The sequence below is a fragment of the Cucurbita pepo genome, chromosome 2, assembly GCF_057944985.1.
Source record: "Cucurbita pepo subsp. pepo isolate OVF chromosome 2, ASM5794498v1, whole genome shotgun sequence".
Lineage (NCBI taxonomy): Eukaryota > Viridiplantae > Streptophyta > Magnoliopsida > Cucurbitales > Cucurbitaceae > Cucurbita > Cucurbita pepo.
Window position 1 is genome coordinate 3221169 of NC_141799.1, and position 16167 is coordinate 3237335.

The 16167-nt window shown below is 35.2% G+C and overlaps 2 protein-coding genes across 4 annotated transcripts; both read left to right on the plus strand.

Annotated features, from left to right (window-relative positions):
• Positions 1 to 462: 462 nt before the first annotated feature.
• TPR8 (Tetratricopeptide repeat (TPR)-like superfamily protein) lies at positions 463 to 9015 on the plus strand. Of its 2 annotated transcripts, XM_023669487.2 has the most exons (11): positions 463 to 682; positions 998 to 1257; positions 1892 to 1925; positions 4485 to 4621; positions 4840 to 4906; positions 5199 to 5298; positions 5836 to 5999; positions 6186 to 6232; positions 6385 to 6435; positions 7112 to 7492; positions 7920 to 9015. In XM_023669487.2, the coding sequence occupies exons 1-10, from the start codon at positions 610 to 612 to the stop codon at positions 7481 to 7483; spliced, it is 1305 nt and encodes a 434-aa protein (XP_023525255.1). In that variant the 5' UTR covers positions 463 to 609; the 3' UTR covers positions 7484 to 7492; positions 7920 to 9015. The 2 variants fall into 2 exon arrangements, with proteins under 2 accessions (XP_023525255.1, XP_023525254.1); XM_023669486.2 differs by lacking the exon at positions 7920 to 9015 and having other exon boundaries at positions 7112 to 7799.
• Positions 9016 to 9957: 942 nt separating this feature from the next.
• Positions 9958 to 15995, plus strand: LACS9 (long chain acyl-CoA synthetase 9). 2 transcript variants are annotated; one of them, XM_023667931.2, is made up of 12 exons: positions 9958 to 10340; positions 10745 to 11220; positions 11456 to 11536; positions 11883 to 12149; positions 12570 to 12701; positions 12830 to 13003; positions 13112 to 13341; positions 13829 to 13946; positions 14385 to 14516; positions 14602 to 14736; positions 14809 to 15015; positions 15604 to 15995. In XM_023667931.2, the coding sequence occupies exons 2-12, from the start codon at positions 10774 to 10776 to the stop codon at positions 15766 to 15768; spliced, it is 2088 nt and encodes a 695-aa protein (XP_023523699.2). In that variant the 5' UTR covers positions 9958 to 10340; positions 10745 to 10773; the 3' UTR covers positions 15769 to 15995. The 2 variants fall into 2 exon arrangements, with proteins under 2 accessions (XP_023523699.2, XP_023523700.2); XM_023667932.2 differs by lacking the exon at positions 9958 to 10340 and adding an exon at positions 10378 to 10666.
• Positions 15996 to 16167: the final 172 nt, after the last annotated feature.

The following is a 16167-nucleotide window of genomic DNA, read 5'->3' on the forward strand; positions in this document are numbered from 1 at the left end:
AAATATAGCTTTCTTTTCTCTCTACTACCGCATTTATTATATATCTACCACGAAAGAATATATATATTACATATGTAATAATATAAATGAAAATTGGAATTAATAGTCAAAATATGCCTTCAAATTAATTTATGCTTATTACGATTTTCAAAGCGACTCAAATAGTTAAAATAATTAAAACTTTTATTGTATTCAAAATCAAATTTTATGAAATTACCATTTTTAATCAATAATATATATACATATATATATATATATTCCACGTAATTTTCTTAATAAAAAATTATATATTCCACGTAACCTTCACGAAAGGTACATTTCGGTCTTTTTTTTTTTTTTTTTTTTTTTTTTTTTTTTTTTAATGGTATATTTCGGTTCTATTGCCGCGTGGAATTGGAAATTACCGCCGCAGCTTTTTTAATCTCCAGGACCAGCAGAAGGTTGCCACTTCTGAGCTTCTCAACTCCCTCAAGACTTCTGCAACTCCGACCATTCGAAGTCCCATCGCCGCCTTTTGCCTCAGAGCTCCATTCTAGGTTTTCAGGCGGAGCCGAGCTCTCGTTAACTGTGTTCAGACGGTTCGCGTCTCCTTATCATGTGCGCTTGCCCATGGCTAACTTGAGGACCGACTCTCCCGTCGCTTGTCGTATCGTTCGTGCCTTTCTTGACTTTCTTAACTCTGGTCTCTGCTTTTCTCCCTTTTCACAATCGTTTATGTTCCTGTAATGTTGTAGTCGAGCAGTTTTCGACGCTCTTCAGTAGGTTTTTCTTCTGCTAATGATTAGCGCGATTGCGGAGTAGGTTTTTTATGATAGATTTTCGATGCTGAATTATTGGAATGTATCGTGTCGTGTCGAATTTGTGTACATTAGGCAATTTTAGTGGAGTGAAGCGATGTGTTGTATTAAGTGATGTTCGTTACTACTTTGATGTTTGTTTTAGGGTTTCCATTAAGCAATTCGAATTCGTTATCTTATGATATTTGTTTTGTGCGCAGTGGAGCCAGGTCCAGGTGTTGATGTTGAGGGCATTGAGATAGCAAAACAATGTTTAGAACAAGTGTTTAAAGTTCAGTCTCCTGCTGCCGACGAGTTAGCGGAATTCAATTCGCTAGTAGACATTTTTAGTTCACCGGAATCTTTTCAGCGTTCTGGAACTAATTCATCTGTTGATAATGGAGCCGTTCCGATGGAACATTGCAGTTCTCTCAATGTGAATGATTCTGGCGCCAATTTGTCAAAGTCATCAAGACCTCAGGTCAGCTTTCCTTGCGGTTTTCTGTTCATGAAAATTTCAGCAATATTAAGTCATTAATTCTCTGTGCTAATTTCCATGTCTTCATATACGCTTTAACTTCCATGCCATTTGTGTCTATAAAAATAATTTGTGAAGTTTATCATCGTTAGGTCAGCATTGAAATACGTCACATTGGTATTTCAATCTGTAAACATGGTCAAATGTGTAGCCAGAATGAGATTATCGGCAGTGTGTTTTTCATTTCAACATTTTGAGCCAAAAGTAGAACTGAAACTTACATCCCCGGAATTTCAAAATACTGTTCATTAAGGCCTGATTGTTTTCCAATCAAGATGTAGCCAGTTGGTAGTTGCATGCCCCGATTGATCTTATGAAGTAATTTTCATTTTCTTTTTTCTTTTTCTTGGAAAAGGTTCTCTGTTTAGTCTACTTTTAGAAAATAAGAAATGATTTTGCTAAGTAATGTTGTTCGGCACTTCAAAGCATCCTAATTATATAACTTTATGTACACTCATAAATGTTTTTATTAGTGTTCGTGTTTGTTTGAAAATGTTTTGAATTCAATCAATTATAACTTATCTGATTGTCTTATTTGATTGTTGAGTTTTGATTTTCTCTCTCTCAATTAATCCAGGGGGATGATTGCTCAAGAGAATCTCATCCCTTAGGTAGGTTTTCTCCTCTTTTTTTTTTCTTTTCCTTGTATACCTTTGTCTTTGATATATATATTATACACATATTATATGTAATTTTAGCTGTATTCATAGAAAATAGAAACTACACATCAGCATCCCACTCTTATTACCTCTTGTTCTTCAAGATTCCCTCTTAGGTTTCAAGGGTTGTAGAAAAGTTGTGAACCTTAGTTGAAGTACATTAAAGAAGTAGAAGGATCATGCTTGGTGAATTCGGAATTTTGAAGCATTGTCTCTCAGTCTAGATATACATGCATCATTTGTGTTTGGTATGTGGAAAAAAAAAAGAAAAGGAATTTGACTTAGATCTAGAACTGACTTTGCAATTACACATGGAAAGTAGGTATTTTTCATGGTCTAATTACTAAATGTTTATGCTCAATATGAAAATGGGAGCCTGCAAAATGTAGTAATTGTAGCTGTTGGAGATTTCGTCTGAAAATTTTGTTTCACCTCTCTATTTTGCTAATTGTAACGCAGGGAACAATAGTGGTAGAAAAGATGACTAATTGGTGGCGATTGCAATGATATATGACAATTTTACTTGGAATTGATGAAGGAAAGTAACAAAAGCGCTTTTTAAAAAGAAAGAAAGAAAGAAAAAAAAAAAAAAAAAAAAACAAGAAACAAAAGCTTCTTCAAAGATAATTTTTAATTTGGAGTTGCTAAAATCTTGTCGTCTTCGGATATCCATCATAATTTCCCATTCCATATATTTACATTTTTTTTGTTTATCCGATATTTTATTACCTCCTTATTTGATATAAAGGTTTGCTTTCTTTGAGCTTTGGAGGAGCTAAGGCATCATTTGATAATATTCTTGTTTTAAGTTTTTTGTTTTAAAAAATTAGACTTATTTCCTCTCAATTGTTTTAGTTTTTTTTCTTGTACCATTTTACAAATATATTTGAATTATAAACCAAATTTAAAAAACGATAACTGGTTTTAGGCTACTTATCTTTTTGTCTTTAAATTTTGACTTCTTTTTTGTGATGCCTCATGCCCGAGATTCATATCAGGATTTGGAATCCGGATTTGGCACCTGATGACCTCGACATTTTCCTAATCCCTTATGACCATGTCACGTACTTGTCTTGAATTACTTTTAAAAGTGGAGACTATCCCCACAAACTAACACAGATTTTTTCAGCATCCTTTATCTTCACTCACATGTTTTTTAGGAAAATTTCTGAGATGTAACCCAACATAGAATAGTTCCAAGCTAAGCAGGAGTTTCTATGATTAAGCAATTGAAAAGGAAGGTGCACTTTGTTGGTATAGGTAGTGACTTTCAATTATTTTAAGCCTTTTTTAACCATCATATTCTTAAGATCACTTTCATTCGAATGTAATCTTGGTTCATTAATGTGCTCCTTTACTCGTGTGTCACATGCTCACTAGCTTCCATATTAGTTCGTTTATGAACTATATCCTATTGGAAGTGGGCTCACTCTGATACCATATGTAACACCTCATGTCTAAGATTTAGATCAGAGTTTGGAATCCATATTTTACACTTGATGGTCCTAGTATTTCTATGTAGCCCCCATAAGATGATTCTAAGAGGGAAGACTGCCCCCCATATAATTCTCCAAGCCAAACATGCTTAGTTTTGGAGTTTCTATGAGTCACGATTGGAGTTTCTATGAGTCACGAAAGAAAGATGTGCCTTGTTGGTATAGGTAGTGATTTTCAATTCTTTTAATTATTTCTTATCTATCATATCCTTAGAATCACTTTCATTCAGATGTGGTCTCGATTCATTCATGTACCCTTCATTTAATCAGACGTCACACTTTTAAAAAGTAAATAACAACTCAAAGAAATGCATGAATGGAAATAGCATTTATAATTTAAATTTTCAAAAGCATAAAATAAAAAACAAAATAGCTGTGAAAGGAGGCCTAAATAATTGTGATTTTGTTGCAAGAAGAGGAAGGTGTTTTGTTTCCTCTTATCATAATGATGATTTTCTTTGTAATAGGGCCCATGAATTGTTCGTGATTAACCTTAGTTTTTCTCTCACGTAATTTTACTATGAGATTCATGGGTCAAGCTCTTATGTCAATTTAATTTTTATTCAAAATTCCAAAGAAATCATTATCCTTTGTTTCATGGAGACAGTATTGCAAGAGCTGCTAGTAGGAGGAAGAATTATTTTAAAATGTTCACTTTCAGAACTTTGTTGGATTAATTGGGTTGAAAGAATCGAATCTCCTTGAAGAAAAGGAGGGTTGGCTTGACACCTTGCATTCTAGAGGATTGGTCTTTCTAAAGTTTTTTTTTCTTCGTTTGTCAGTCCTTTTTCTTCTTTGAAAGAGGGATTCCTTTTCCTTTTCTAATAGGAATTTTGAAAAGGGATTTTTGATGCTCTTCTGTTTGTATGTTCCTCTTTTTTTATTTAAAAAAAGATATTATAAAAATATTTTTCTGTAAAAGAATTGTATAGGATTGTATATGTTGAATCAATTAAATTGGTGGTTTGGATTTTTTTCTTTTTCATTTTTTCCGCGTTGGTCAACATTTTTGCAGGAGTATTGCAAGATGAACTTTTTGGGCAATTTGTTCTTGCACTTGAAAAACTTCGATATTTTAGGACCTCAGCAGATGGGAGGGATGATCCTGACCAACTCGAGCGAGCAACTCGTTTGTTTCATGACGCTCTTGGAGTATGATTTTTTTGTTCTTTTGTTGCTTCAGATGAATTTTTATCTTTGTGTGTACCTTATCTCAGCATCTGTTGCTAGATATTCTTAATGCAGTTAGTAACTTATCTGCTACTGGTTCATTGCCTCATAGAACGGTCTCTTACTTTTGAAGAGTACCCTTCCCTTTCTCTTCCCTTGCTTCCTTGGATAATCCTTAACCAAATTTCTCATTGCTTCAGGAAATGGAAAGATCTGGATGCACCGAAATTAATCACAAAAACCTGGCTGAGTCCTTGAAATCCCTTGGTATCACAACTCCTAATATATAATTTTTAGCCTGTTCTATTTTATCGTATGATTTCCTGTCCTTCCGCACATTCATTTAATATGGTAAAGGTAATAATTGGTTACCTTCACACAAATGTATCGTTTAGATACTTTTCTTTCTATTATTTAGACGTACTCTTCATGCTTACATTTATCCTTTATTTGATATAACAAGACATTATTTTTGCAGTCTAATTGATCTTCTAATCTCTCTTTTTATAGGCCCAGCTCACTGAAAGGTTCTAATATGGAAAAATATGTTCTGTTTTAGGTAACAGGGCTATGCAGTCAAAACTATACTCCGACGCAATTGAGTTGTATAGCTGTGCAATCGCACTATGTGAAAATAATGCCATTTACTACTGTAACAGGTAGAATGCTGTTATATCATAAAGTGCATTAATACGAATTGCAATAGAGTATCTAATCGTGCTAGCTAAGGAATTTCTTTTCCTTCTATATGTATGAGATAAGAATTGATTGACTCATTTCACTTTTCTGAGTTATGCAGATTAGTTTACCACCCTTGTAACTTCATGTTGTGAAAAAAAAAAAAAAATGCTATCCCATTAGTTATATGAGAAACTTAACATTTGTCAAATTTCGGTAAATATTGTTCAATTAGTTCAATATTCCATATTATCCAAATATTTTGACATTAAATATTGTCAAATCACAAATGCACAGACAAAAATATTGTATGGACGTAAGAATGTATCTGCTCACAACCATTATCTTTATAGTTTCACTTTGTTCATTTACTTGGGCCTTTTTTTTTTTTTTTTTTTTTTGTCAATTTTAATTTCATTGAAATGTATGGAAGACCGATTCATTGTTGTTATTTTCCTCACCCATTTTCATATTGATGGATGTTTTTTTTCAATGTCAAAAAAATTAAAACTCCTCAGGGCAGCTGCTTACACTCAAATCCAAAAATACTCTGAAGCAACAAGAGACTCATTGAAATCCATTGAAATTGACCCAAATTATAGCAAGGCATATAGTCGTCTGGGCTTGGCTTTATATGACCAGGGGAGCTATCGCGATGCTATTGATAAAGGATTTATGAAAGGTTGGTGAGACTTCGAACATTAAAACCCATGCAGTGCATTAGGCTAATTAAACTTATGTTCAATTGTGAAAGTATTTGTAGAGAACTATATGTATTTGGAACTGATTAGGTCTTCTTTTTTGCACATACTATGTTTTTTATTACCCATATTTGAATGCATTTTAAAATGTCAGCTTTAATGTGCAGCCTTGCAGTTGGATCCAAACAATGAAGCTGTCAGGGAAAATATTCGAGTTAATACACTGTGACTTTTATTCTTTCATATTTCTCAATACTGAAAGCTCGGTTTCTTTAAATTAAACAATGCATTAACTTTCACTACCACAACTGATTTTTCTATTACTGTAACACTTGTTGTTTGAAAATGTTTTATTTCAACTCATAGGTAGCTGAACAGAAGTTAAAGGAAGCACAGCGACAAACTCACCATGAGCAGGTAAAATGTACTTTATTTTCTCATGAAACAAACGATCCCTTCACCAAGGATTGTTGGTTCTCAAACTTGTAATAGAAGTTAGTAAGTTCAAGGAAGCCATTGATTGCTCCTCCTATGAGTTGTGGAACAAATATTTGGATTTTGAAGTGCGAAATAGGCCACTTCCTACGGATGGTATAATTTAAGCATTGTAACCACCTAATATAATTGACGGCCCTAGAATGAAAATGATCTCGATCTCTTCCAAATTCAAGATAAAAAAAAAATGTTGCCATGTTTTTGTCTATGTCAACTCCTATTCATTGTGTTGCTCTCTCCTCAGAATCCTACTACTTTACTAGTTCTCACTTAATAATCAACATTATCTAGTGGTCACGGGTCAGAATTTTTGAAGTCCAGAGTAAATTGTTTTTCCGTAATGATCAAGTATGTAATGTCTTTCTGTGGCCATATAAGACTGCTGGAAAATTTACTTCATTAATGTGATGTGAATGAGATGGCTTCAGGAACCAAAAGTGCCATTGTTCAGCCACTTGAAGTTAGTAGAAATTTTGCAAATGCTATCCAATTTGAATAGTAATGAGCAGTAGCCTGCTAATTTCTGCTATGGTTTTGCTTGCTCATCCTTCTGCTAACTCCACTACAATTTATCTTCCATGGATTTAATTCTATGCAGGGTTCATCCAGTCGAAGTCAAGAATCCCAATACCAGCAGTCTAGTGGAGCGTCAAGGAATGACAGCCCATCACCTCCCTTCCCTTCTATGCCCTTTAATGGCACTTTACCTTCCGAAATCTCAAACATGTTCATGAACATGGCTGCTAACCATGGGCAACATACCGGAGTTGGGGGAGAAGAGAACAGAAGCGGAAATGGATCAGCAGATGATCCAAGAACAAATATGGATGCCAATTTCAGTTTCAGCGTTGGAGATGGAATGCCACAGGATCTCAATGGTGCTTTGAGATCTATGATGCAGATGTTCACCGGAGCAGCCCCCGGTGCAAATCCTCAGGATAACATCAATAGAAGACCCCCACAAGGCTGAAACCTTCAGGTCGGTATATTGTTGCGCAAAGTCCCCTCTATTTGACTTTTTTCTTTTTTATTCAGTTGACTTCGATTTCCTTTATATCTTATAGGCATGAATCTTTGAATTAAAAAACTAGGGGGCCTTAAACATATTCACCCTTCAAATAAATACGCTAGTTCTTGTCCTTTTTAAAGAAAAAAAAGCTAGTGAATGGTTGTTCTCAGGTTCGGTCAGTGGCCGAAACATGAACAGCTTATTCCATTTCCTGTTATTTTTGTCATTTTCCATCTTAGAAGTGAATTCGATCTTTTTGTCCAAGTCAATTCCTTAACTCGGCCTCTGTCTCAATTATTCTTTTTATTATATGCAATTCTGACCAAATCGACATGGGCTAGATCGATGCAAGCCGAGTATAATATAACATTTTCATTTTTATTATTTCAAAGCACAGATATTTAGCCAAATTCGGGGGTCAATTGCCATGTGTTCTGCTTATGATCGAAACACTGACCGAGGCAAAGGGACCATTGTCAAGGTGACCTTTCAAATCTTATCTGATTACATGATTATCTTTTATTTAAGCTTAGGGATTAAGGAACTCTAGAAGGCTCGTACATTTAGACTAGAACAATTGCATTTATTTAGATTTGACATTTTGATTTTTGGAGTCTGGATTCTTTTTAACCAGGATGTGAACACGAATTTTCTATAGAATTCTAAGTATTTTTAAAAACTATACTAAATGAAAATTAAACTCTAAATTTAGGAATAAAAGTGTAACATTTTGAAAACTAAATGAAAATTATACTCAGAGTTTTAGGACTAAAAAAGAATGAAGTTCTAACAGCTTCCAAGTGTTTTCTTGGATCAGTAATGCTGGTGCATTATTAAAATCCAAATCAATTGCATGCAGTTTTTATTTTCTACCCACTTAACCTTTTAAATAGGTACCATGTCTATTGTTTCAAAAATAAATAAATGAATGCATACTTGTTTGTTCTCTTCTATAGTTGAAACATGTAGTAACTTAAAATACTTAATTGATATGGTTGAAATAGTTGAACTACGCTCAAATTAGCCATGAAATAGTTGACATCTGTTGCAGTATGGTCAAATGAAACTATAGTTGAAACATGTAGTAACTTAAAATACTTAATTGATATGGTTGAAATAGTTGAACTACGCTCAAATTAGCCATGAAATAGTTAACATCTGTTGCAGTATGGTCAGATGAAACTATAGTTTCTCTCTCTTTCACTTTCAAATGGGTTAGAACAAGGTTAGATTTTGATTTTGGCTCCTCTAAACACTTGTCTGTTTGTTTAAGTGTCGTCTACATGTGTTCAACCTTGGTTGGTTCAACTTGATTTGACAAGGCCAAAGCGGGGTTTTGAGTCGTCAGTGTAGTAATCTTCATTTCGAGCCCAATTGTGCTCACGTGTTCTATTTTGGCATTGTCTTCCTCTTCTCTAATTTCTTCACTGCTTATACAACTTACCGTGAACCAAATTATTCCAAATAGATAGAGTCATCTCATTTACACAGTATATTGCTTGCTTCAAACACTCTTTGCATAAAGTATAACAATCTTCAAGTTAGAATGTGGTCTATGTACATACGCTGTGTATGTTGAAGATTATTGGGAGTGAATCCCACGGTGGTTAATTTAGTGGAAGATCATGAGTTTATAAATGAGAAAAATACTACTCAAAACAAAGTCATGAGAGTTTATGCTGAAAATGGAAAATATCATACCATTGTGGAGAGTCGTGATTCCTAACCGTCTAAATACTCTAATGCTTATGATATAAAAGTATAATAATCTTCAAGTTAGAATGCGGTCTAAGTTAATCTAAAAGTTTCCTAAAGAAAAAAAAGCGCAACGGATTCTATCCATTTGAATTTAATTTTTATGGTCCAAAATCACTCGAGAATAGCGAATAAGTCAAATTTGATTTGATTTTTAAACCATCCATTCCAATGCAACTTCTACTTTTTTTTATTTTATTTTTTATTGTTGACGAAAATTAATATGCCCATGGAAGCATTCTAATTTACGTTGCCCTAATTAACACTTTACATCATGTGGATTTGAAATTAATAACACAAATCTCAAACTTTATATTATTGTGTAAAACCTTATAATTAATTATTTAATATATATATATATATATATATTCAAACTTTTCTGACAAATTTGGTTTTTTAAAATATAAAATACTAGTTTTGATGGGTTGGATTGCTGATATTGTTTTTAATCTTTGCTATATAAGAATATAATATTTTAATTCTTATATTTAAAAAAGAAAAAAAAAAAGATTAATTCTTACGCTATTGACAAAAACTCTTCTAGAATAAAATTAAATAAAAAAAAAAAAAAGAAAAAAAAAAAAAAAGAGGCGGAAAAAGTCGGATAACTGCCATGAACGGCCAGGATTGAAATCAGAAATCTGGAATTTATCCCACTTCACACTCCGTATCCCATTTTCCTACGGTCAGAGTCGCCCTGTTCCATACCCCAACGTCGATCCGTATGGTAAAGCCCTTAGTCTCAGCCTGCTTTCGCCATCATTCCTTCATTCATTGCTGCGCTCTGGAAAATCATAGAAAACTCGCTTAAGCTGCTGCTGATTCGCTTTCGTAGGCTGAAAGTTCAATCTCTTTCTGCATTGGCGCCTCCGCCTGATTCCGTTTCCACTCATAAATTGTTCCGCTTCCTTCCTCCAAACTCGGATTTTACTGTTTTGAGCTGCTTTTTACGACGCATCTGTTTCTCGGTCTTGATCTTTCGTGTTGGTCAATGTTGTACCTCTGAATTTGTCTCTTGTTTCTCTGTTGTTGGTTGTATCGACGGCGAGAGAAGAAGCTGAAGGTATGTATGCTTGATTCGTTTGCTTTTGGAAAGATTTGTTTTCGATTGTTGCGGTACGAACTGTGTTGTTTTGGTGTTTTACTTTATTGCTTTGCTTTGATTTTCCTTGCGTTTATGTGAGGGAATTTTGTTTTTGGCTTTTGTCGTCGCTTGTGTTGTTACTCGTGTGAGACGTGCCTGCTGGTGCTTGGATGGAATCTGGAAAAGTGTATTCGTCGAAGCTTTCTTAAAAGGAGAACTTTCGGACTTTCAGACTATGTCGGTTTAGTCATTTTGTTTATTTTCGTTGTTATTAATCAGCAGCGACAGATCGAGTCTTCATATAGGTTCATTCGTTGTTTGCGATTGACTGATACTCTCTAAAAGATATTGCTGAATTTAGCTTATTTTTTTTCATCTTTTAGTTACGCTCGGTGCCTGAAGTCTGTAAGAAATGAGCGCATATATCGTTGGTGTTCTGGTACCTATTGTAGCTACATTTTTCTTCCGGAATTCAAAAAAATCAAAGAAAAGAGGCTTGCCTGTCGATGCTGGTGGGGATCCTGGGTTTGCTGTTCGGAACAGTAAGTGCACTGAGCCTGTGGAAACAGCATGGGAAGGAATCTTCACTCTTGCAGAACTCTTTGAGTACTCTTGCAAGCAGCACCAAGACAGACGCTTACTCGGAACCCGGAAATTGATTTCAAAAGAAACTGAAATAACCGCAGATGGAAGATCCTTTGAGAAGTTTCATTTGGGTGATTACGAGTGGCTAACTTATGGTCAAACATTTGAAGCTGTGTGCAGCTTTGCTTCTGGTCTCGTACAAATTGGGCATAATAAAGGAGAACGTGCAGCAATCTTTGCTGACACTAGAGAAGAATGGTTTATTGCCTTGCAGGTGTTTCTCTTTCGTGTCTTGTTTGTTGTATCTTGCATCAATATTTGGAATAAGTTTTGAGATTTATTTTTTCTTTTGTCAAGAAATGTTGTCAATGCATTTTCTGATATTTTATTCTACGTTAATTTATAAATATTCACCAAGAGTTTGTGAGGTTAATTTTCTAGCAACATTTAGCTTCTTTTTTTCTTTTATTGCAGTTATATAATATGGCTTGTGTGTTTTCTTGTTCCAGGGATGCTTTAGGCGCAATATCACTGTCGTAACTATCTATGCATCTTTAGGGGAAGAGGCATTATGTCACTCACTGAATGAGGTTCTCCCGTTCGTCTCTCTCTCTCTCTCTCTCTCTCTCTCTCTCTTATTTGCAAGCATGCACAGATGCTCCGCGCAAATGTTAAATGAAGCTACATTTTTTATTCTCCACATTCATTGTGCAACCATTATTAATTTTTTTCTTAAACTGGATCAGGAAACCAGCCTTGTTTATGAAAAATATGTTTTTGCTCTCAAATTCTGCCCTCTATCTCTCCATATTGAATCTGTTTTGTTGGTTGTCCCCCTGCAAATTCCTGAAATTAAAATATCTTACTTTGATAGAATTGAACCCTTTTGATTATTTATACATGATGTGTGATCGTATTAGTCGTTTTCATCTCCAGACAGAAGTCACGACTGTGATATGTGGCCAGAAAGAGTTGAATAAACTGTTAGGTATCAGTGGACAGCTTAAGACAGTGAGGAATGTGGTATGTATGGATGAGATTCCTCAAAGCATTATAAATTCTGAGCAGAACGGGGACTGGAAAATTACCTCATTTGCTAAAGTTCAAATGCTTGGCCAAGAAACTAACATGGGTGCTGAGTTACCCATCTCAGCTGATATTGCAGTTATAATGTATACAAGCGGAAGCACTGGATTGCCCAAGGTGGGAAACATCTATGTTTGTACGTAGGCACTTATGCACACACACATATATACATTTGCACACACATACGTACGTACCACATACTCGAGTTTTATTTCTTTTTACCCTTCTGATTAATTTATTTTTTAAGCTTTATGACTGCATTTAAAGTTCTGAATATTATGTTAATGTATCATATTTCCTACGCTTCTGCAATGAGTATTCTCTCTCTACTTGGGAAACTTGAGAGCTCAGTATATCTTGGAATGTTATCTTTGTTAAGATACACAATGATTCTCCTTAACTTACTGATACCTTGAGGTTCTGTAGAGCTTGATTTCTTTTCCACTGCGTCCCTTTGTTATTTTCTGCCACTTGTTTGTAGTTGACATTGTTCTGCAACTGCTGCTAATAATTTATTGATAATGGCCGTGTGTACAGGGTGTGATGATGACACATGCAAATGTATTGGCTACAGTTTCTGCTGTCATGACTATAGTTCCTGGTCTCGGGAAGAAGGATACATATCTCGCATACTTACCCATGGCTCATATCCTTGAGTTAGCAGCAGAGGTTTGTATTCTTCGAATTTCATATGTTTGGTAGCTTTATGTTACTCTTTTACTGTTGAGTAGAATTCAAATTATTTTTCACTTTTGCTGTTTTATGACTAAATCTTATATGTTATCTTCGTTTCCTAGAATGTAATGGCTGGTGTTGGATGTGCTATTGGTTATGGGTCTCCTTTGACACTTACCGATACATCTAACAAGATTAAGCGAGGGACAAAGGGCGATGCAGCTGCTCTTGTGCCAACAGTGATGACGGCTGTCCCAGCAATTTTAGATCGTGTTCGAGAAGGGGTTCTTAAAAAGGTTTGTCAATGTTGCATGCATATTTTTGTTCATATGCCATTTATCTGAACACTCATGCTTTGCTATCCATTGATTTGGTGGTTATAATGATGAGTCTTCTGATTTCAGGTGAACGGGACAGGTGGATTAGCAAAGAAATTGTTTGATTTGGCATATTCTCGTAGGTTATCTGCCATGAATGGTAGTTGGTTTGGGGCTTGGGGTCTGGAAAAGCTTTTATGGAACTTTCTTGTGTTTAGAAAGGTTCAAGCAATTCTTGGAGGTCGCCTTCGTTTTCTGTTGTCTGGAGGGGCGCCCCTTTCTGGTGATACCCAAAGATTCATCAACATTTGTCTCAAGTATGTATGACATGCAAATCTTATGAATGCCATAGGCTTTTACTGTCAGAGTTCACCTGTCTTACAGACAATTGTCCAAAAACAAATTAAACTTTACTGCTGGATTTCTAAATTTCAGATGCCTATGGACTATTTGATATCAAATCTGGATACAAATTACACAAGAGATACCGAATAATGTGCTTGTCTTGATGCATATAGGGTTTTAAACCGTTTTGATGAGGTTTAGCCTAGTGTATATTTTTCACTGGCATTTTATTTTGTTGTTTCCATTATATATGCGGCATAAACCATCCATGACTATTGATAATAAATAAATGCTAATGAATGCTACACGTGACGGATATAATTTGGCTGTGGACAAAGATGCTACAGTCCTACAACCAATAATAGATATTAAAACTACGTTCACGGTCCATCATTTTACCATACATGCATGTGTGCTTGCAGTTACCATCTTGCATATCTCATGGTATCCTATTTTCAGTGCTCCAATAGGGCAGGGTTATGGTCTTACTGAGACTTGTGCTGGTGGAACATTCTCTGAGTTTGATGACTTGACCGTTGGTCGAGTAGGAGCTCCACTTCCTTGCTCGTTTGTTAAGGTATCTATGCATTATCAGTATACTAGTGCTACAGGTTACTTATAAGTATGCTGTGCATAGCATCTATAATACTAACATCTGAGATTTGAAAAAAAAAAAAAAAAAAAAAAAAAAGTCCGTCATTTTCAACAGAAATTGCACAAAAACCAAGAATGCCCAAGGTAAAAATAGTTTGCTGCTGTATTTTTCATCAAATGCACTGGCCTGATTGTATTACGTCCAGCACTGGAGACTTAGAAAAAGTGATCAAACAATATACCAAACCTTGAAATAGAGCTTGCTGGCTTTGAGTTTAACGAGTAAAGCAAGGGCCACTGCTCTTAGTCTTTGCGCCTAATTTTCTCTATCCAATGACATTTCTGTTAGATGCTTTTTAGTGTGATCATCGCATTTGTTCTCCGATGGTCAACCTTAAGGAATTTTGTTTTACTTTCTCAGTTGATTGATTGGCCCGAAGGTGGATACTTAAGTAGTGATTTGCCAAGGCCACGGGGAGAAATTGTAATTGGCGGTCCAAATGTAACACTTGGATATTTCAAGAATGAAGAAAAGACTAGCGAATCATACAAGGTAAAGTCTCCTTGTTGCTGGTGTTGATACCTGTAGTATGCTTTCCACAAATTTGCTATTGATGCAATCTATATTTGTTGCAAAGGTCGATGAGAGGGGAATGCGGTGGTTCTACACTGGTGACATAGGGCAATTTCATGCTGATGGTTGCCTTGAAATTATTGACCGTAAGAAGGATATAGTCAAACTTCAACATGGAGAATATGTTTCCTTGGGAAAGGTATGACACGCAAATTACATCTTTTTACTTTTTATATCAATTTCTTTGTTTCCTAAGTAATGTTTCCTACAGGTTGAAGCCGCACTCAGCGTTAGCCCATATGTCGACAATATAATGCTGCACGCCGATCCCTTCCATAGCTTCTGTGTGGCTCTTGTTGTGGCCTCTCAACATGCTGTAGAAGAATGGGCTTCTAAGCAAGGAATCAATGCAAGTGATTTCGCTGAACTCTGTACTAAAGAAGAAGTAGTGAAGGAAGTGCAAGCATCACTCATAAAGGTATGTGTATTCTGACTTGGATTTCATGTTTGCATCTAATCTCATCTCTAGGCCCCTTGTGCTTACCACAAGAGCCCTTGGTTGTTCATCTATTTTAACTCCTCCCTAGGATGTACACATCCCTGCCCCCATTTAACTTCCCATCCTTGCAAAATATCGTTTAATTTTGTAGGGATCGGGTTAGAAATTTCTCGTGGAAAATTATTCTTTGTTTACTATTATTTTTTTAATCGTGGTTAAATAAAATAACTTTTTTTTGGAAATTGCCTATTTGAATGGTTATTCTCAAGGGAAATTCCCATTTAAAGAGAAACTTCTTGAAACAGAAACAAATATTCCATGGAAGTTTACGTTTCGGGTTTCTTTTTATGTATATGTTTTTTTTAAAAAAAAAAACTCGGGGGAGAGAAGGTTTCTTCATCCTCGTGCCTATTTAGCTAATGGTGAAAACTTTGACCCCATTCCCCATGAAGAAAAGAATGCAAGGCAATTTAATATAAATAGCAAAGTTCCTTTGGTATTCGTTGAAGAAACTAAAAGAGAAAGGGACATGGTATAAATTGTTCATGTTTTTATACTTGTTACCAGGAAGCAAAGAAGGCACGATTAGAGAAGTTTGAGATCCCTGCAAAGATCAAAATGCTATCTAACCCATGGACTCCAGAATCTGGGCTAGTTACTGCAGCTCTCAAGCTCAAAAGAGAAATAATTAGGAAGGAATTCTCAGAAGACCTCAAAAAATTATATGCCTGATGAAGTTGTGCACAACTTGGACATGGAGAAACTATCCATCCTTGGAATTAGGTTGGTTGTCCAGGATTCATGCTCTCCATTTATTATCCACTACGTTTTCCTAGGTTGTCTTGTGATTCTGGTTTGCTTTTATTAAACATTTTTCAAGATTGTCTTCAACTATATTCACGAATACTGGAATTTGACTGACTCTTAATAAGAAATGAGAAAGGCATCAGTTTTGTTTCCGTAGTGTTGTATTTGTGATGTGATTTATGTGATTAAGTATGTATGAATCTTGTTTGATGATATGTAAAAGATCTTATTCATTTAGTCCAGTTTCATTTCAACTGTAAATGTGTCAGTGCTAAGTTATTGGTGACAATCAAATCGAAACTCAACTTGTATCTGTTCTGAACA

What these genes read in the sequence shown, in the direction of transcription:
- TPR8 (XM_023669487.2), top strand. Translation starts at nt 610, where the DNA reads ATGGCTAACTTGAGGACCGACTCTCCCGTCGCTTGTCGTATCGTTCGT. An exon ending in TGTTTCATGACGCTCTTGGA is followed by an intron (nt 4,622 to 4,839) that starts GTATGATTTTTT and finishes TCATTGCTTCAG; the next exon opens with GAAATGGAAAGATCTGGATG. An exon ending in GCCATTTACTACTGTAACAG is followed by an intron (nt 5,299 to 5,835) that starts GTAGAATGCTGT and finishes AAAACTCCTCAG; the next exon opens with GGCAGCTGCTTACACTCAAA.
- LACS9 (XM_023667931.2), top strand. Translation starts at nt 10,774, where the DNA reads ATGAGCGCATATATCGTTGGTGTTCTGGTACCTATTGTAGCTACATTT. An exon ending in GAAGCACTGGATTGCCCAAG is followed by an intron (nt 12,150 to 12,569) that starts GTGGGAAACATC and finishes CCGTGTGTACAG; the next exon opens with GGTGTGATGATGACACATGC. An exon ending in GAGAAGGGGTTCTTAAAAAG is followed by an intron (nt 13,004 to 13,111) that starts GTTTGTCAATGT and finishes TTCTGATTTCAG; the next exon opens with GTGAACGGGACAGGTGGATT.